The sequence below is a fragment of the Lactuca saligna genome, chromosome 1, assembly GCF_052625555.1.
Source record: "Lactuca saligna cultivar CGN05327 chromosome 1, ASM5262555v1, whole genome shotgun sequence".
Taxonomy (NCBI): domain Eukaryota; kingdom Viridiplantae; phylum Streptophyta; class Magnoliopsida; order Asterales; family Asteraceae; genus Lactuca; species Lactuca saligna.
Genome location: NC_136417.1, coordinates 64,708,037 through 64,712,337, shown reverse-complemented (window position 1 = coordinate 64,712,337; position 4,301 = coordinate 64,708,037). Strand labels below are relative to the sequence as shown.

The 4,301-nt window shown below is 36.7% G+C and overlaps 1 protein-coding gene across 1 annotated transcript; it reads left to right on the top strand.

Moving 5' to 3' along the window:
* The first annotated feature begins 2,839 nt into the window (after positions 1-2,839).
* On the top strand, positions 2,840-3,295 carry LOC145007373 (non-specific lipid-transfer protein-like). Its single transcript, XM_078966321.1, has 2 exons — positions 2,840-3,180; positions 3,286-3,295. Exons 1-2 carry the CDS (start codon positions 2,840-2,842, stop codon positions 3,293-3,295), a joined length of 351 nt encoding a protein of 116 aa, XP_078822447.1.
* Positions 3,296-4,301: the final 1,006 nt, after the last annotated feature.

Below are 4,301 nucleotides of genomic sequence, written 5' to 3'. Positions count from 1 at the left end.
TTCTACTCATAACTACATGGGCCGGCATTGTGGCCTTAGACCCATTCATACAAAGGGAAACTCACCTACACTGGCTGAACTTGCTGATGATCTCACTAGTTACTGCTCGACAACTCACAGAACTCCTGCTCCCCTTGCTCCCCGAACTACCAATATCAATGCAACACTGAGTCTAACTGACCCCGAAAGACAACCAAGTCCACCCTGGTCCAAGGTCAAAGTCCTGGTCAAAGTCAACCTTCCAGGTCAACCCTACTCGCCGAGTCTCCCTACTGACTTGTCGAGTTCATAATGTTCAGATTCCTTCCATTCGCGACTCGACTTGCCGAGTCAGTCCATGACTCGCCGAGTCTACCGATTTCAGAGTCCACACCTGTCCAACTCACTGAGTCTCCACCCGACTCACTGATTCGAGTCTCAACTCGAAGGGTTTGGGGTTTCGCGACCTGACTCGCCGAGTCCAAGAACAGACTCGCCGAGTACAAGGCAATCTTTATACGACTCGACGAGTTGTTCATCCTGCTCGTCGAGTTTCTCCACAACGTCATGCTACTCGCCGAGTCCCTTCAGTTCTCCTTACATGCAGAGGACTTTTGAGTCATGCATGGACTCCAAGCTGTAGATCTACCCTTCCCAAGCCTATTCCACACGTAAAGTAGCAAACTTTACGTGTAGAGAAGGAGATCTAGGCAAAATATGCTATAAACTAGGGCTTAAGGCAAAAAGGCTCCATAAACCACTCAAGGGCTGATACTTTACAAAATTCTAGACCAAAATAAGCATGGATCTGAGGTAGCAACCTCAGATCTGAACCTCTAGCTCAAAGGTTACTCTTAAGCCAAGAATGCCCAAAACACACACAAAGATCTAGGTGCAAATGAGGGGAGATAGCAGCTTGTTACCTCCAAGATGAACACCATTGAAGTAGATCTCGGATCTACACCTCCTCCTTGAAGCAACCTACTTGCCCTTCAAGTTCATTTCCCCAAAGTTCCTTCCTCCAAGCTTTAACTCTCAAAATGATGGAAGCTCTCACGAATTCAAGGGTGCACTGGCTCTCTAGGGTGATATGGGGGCTGAGGGAGGGACATAACACCCTTTAAATAGGATACAACTCCCGGGATTAGGGTTTTCCTCGTTCAGACCAGACTCGCCGAGTCACCTTGGCCGACTCGCCGAGTCGGTCGCTTACTGCTCGACCCGGATCCCGCTCGGACTCGCCGAGTCCCTCCTTGGACTCGTCGTGTCTACCCTTAAATTAGGGCTTTTCTTTCCTTGTTTGGCCTTTAAAACTTTGGGTGTTACATCATGTATGGATGAAAACCGGTTTTTTTTTATCAAATAATACATCTCTTACCTCTGTGATAGAATTAACTAAAATATAATCATTAGATTATAAAACAAAGAACATATATGTCTTGGAATCTTAGTATAACCAATGATGATACAATTAATGTCTCTTTCACCCAACATTTTCATTTTGGGTTCAGTAAAGTTTGCTTTTTTATACGAAAGTTCAGGTGGAATTATTTTCTTTTTCGTTTTTTTGAAACACTAAGAAATATATAGATAGTTGTTAACACAGCTTCTTCCCATAATCCATCAGTCAACCCCGAATATGACATCGTAGATTTCATCATTTCGTTGAGAATTCTATTTTTTCTTTTTAATATTCCATTTCTTTCCAAATTTATATGAAGACTGCACAAACTTCATAATCTTCTTTTTTATTGAAATAAATTGCCTTAACAACATCTGCAATAGATTTAGGGGAAGAAGAGACTTGAATAAACATAAGAAATGGAAACTACCAACAAAAAAAAGGAAGCAGTGATTGGAACCATAGAGAGGTTTTAATTGGAATCAAAAGAATGGTTGATCGGCACCAATTGTTTCAATAATTTAGGAACATATGGGAGTGGGGTATGATATGTACAATGAAAGTCGCGGATGAATAGAGATGGGAGGACAACACGTCGGGAAGCTAGAGGAGGGGAGCATGACTCAGAATTCCAGAAGGTGGAGCCTATCTGCACAGAACATGAATATTTTTGAATTGATGTTGATATTTATCATATCTTTTAAGAGGTAACTACGTGGCGTTAAGTAAACCAGACGAAATTACTATAGGTGGTAGGTGGAAATTAGGGTTTTTAAATACAACAATCATTTAAGAAAATACAATAATTATACGCCATGGTACTTTTAGCACATCTGCTCTCGAATACATTTCACTCTTTCATTTTTTGGTATATATTATAACGTGTTAAATCTCACATCGTTGATTGCTTGTATATATCTACAAATCTTTTACACGTAGATTTCAATCAGAAGACATCAAACAAATAAATTACTTAATGGGCCATTTTTACTATATTCAATTGATTATTTCATATAGTTACACGATCAATTATGTACCAATGAATTGGTAATGACGGAAGATTGATATACAAAAAATTGATGATCTAGCTATCTAGGAGAGCGGAGGCTGTAGGGTTGTTTGCGATTCAACTAAATCAGGCTACATTATTATTATTATTATTATTATTATTATTATTATTATTATTATTATTATTATTATTATTATTATTATTAACTCAAATGAAGTTATTACAATTCAATGGTGAAGAATATTACAGATAAAAAATCGATGTAGGTTCAATTAATATGAACCCAGCTTTTCCAACGAACCAATCTCTTCATACAAGCATAGGAATTAATGGGCAAGAACGCCTATATATATCGTCACCTTGCACAACATTTTCTTGCACCAGCAACCATTGAAATCACATAGAAAGGAAAACACAAGTTTCTTTTTCAGTACTCGGATTCTTGAAAAATGGCTAGAATGGTAATGATGGTCTTATGTGTAGTCGTTACATGCATGGTGGTGGCGGAAACCTACGCTCAGGCTATTACCTGTGATCAGGTGGTTAGTGACTTATCGCCATGCTATGGCTACTTAACAAATGGCGGTGCTGTGTCATCGGCATGTTGCAGTGGGGTTGACGCACTCAATAGCGCTGCAAATTCAGCCTCTGCTCGTCAGACTGCATGTAACTGCTTGAAGAGTTTTTACTCATCCAACTCCGGCATCAATCTCTCTAACGCTGCCAGCCTTCCCAGCGACTGTGGTGTCAACCTTCCTTATAAGATCAGTCCAAGCACAGACTGTTCCACGTATGTTAAAATATATTTTTATATTTGTATTTTATCAATTTTCGTTTATTTTTGCATGAACACGCATAAAACTGTATTGACGTGGTTTGACATATATTTCTGTAGGGTGGAGTGACGCGGAGATTCTTATGCATGTTTGGAAGACTGGAAGCATATATATCTAAATTTATAATAAATATCGAGAGCATTGTATTATTGTTAGACATATATGACTGTATGTGTCTCTTTAGTTTGTACCGGCCTTAATTTCACTTCAAATAATGTCATGTAATTGCATTTTAATTAATAGATGAATATATAATATTCAGAATACGCATATAACTTATACCAAATATGAAAATTATCTTCGCTAACGAAATAAAAATACATTGTTAGCATATAGTTTTGAGACATATTTTAGTTAATTAGTTCTTTATGGTCTCAACAAAGCTACCTTAATACTATTATATGATGTTATAATTTAATCCTAAAATCTAATAGAACCTATTTGGTTTGCACATAGTTATATATATATATATATATATATATATATATATATATATATATATATATATATATATATATATATATATATATAAAATATGTCAATTAGTGACCAAAACGAAATGGTCACTAACAATAGAATGTGGCATCATTAAATGATTTAGTGACCAAAATTTCGGTAGTCACTTTTCGTCACTATAGGTCTGTCACAAAACTTTAGTGACCAGGTATAAATATGGTCACTAAACAGTGACTAAAATATAGTCGTCACTAAATCTATGACGACCCGCTGCGTCACTAAATGTTGTCACTAATCAATGAAAGTCGTCACTATTTTATCTACTTAGTGACTAATAGAAGTTGTCACCGTTTTATCCGATTAGTGACCATAGAAAGTGGTCACTGGTTTATCTAATTAGTGACTATACCAGGTCGTCACTGATTTAGCCTTTTAGACAAAAAAAAAAGGGTTAATAATTATGAAATTATTGAAATATTAAATGTTATTTTCAAAATGAAATATAATAATATCCAATTAGACAAAAGATAAGCCACATGCTATAAATGTTTATAATACAACAACAATAATCAAATAAATCTTCATATAAGAACAGATGATTTCCCACCTAAATTATAAA

What these genes read in the sequence shown, in the direction of transcription:
- LOC145007373 (XM_078966321.1), top strand. Translation starts at nt 2,840, where the DNA reads ATGGCTAGAATGGTAATGATGGTCTTATGTGTAGTCGTTACATGCATG.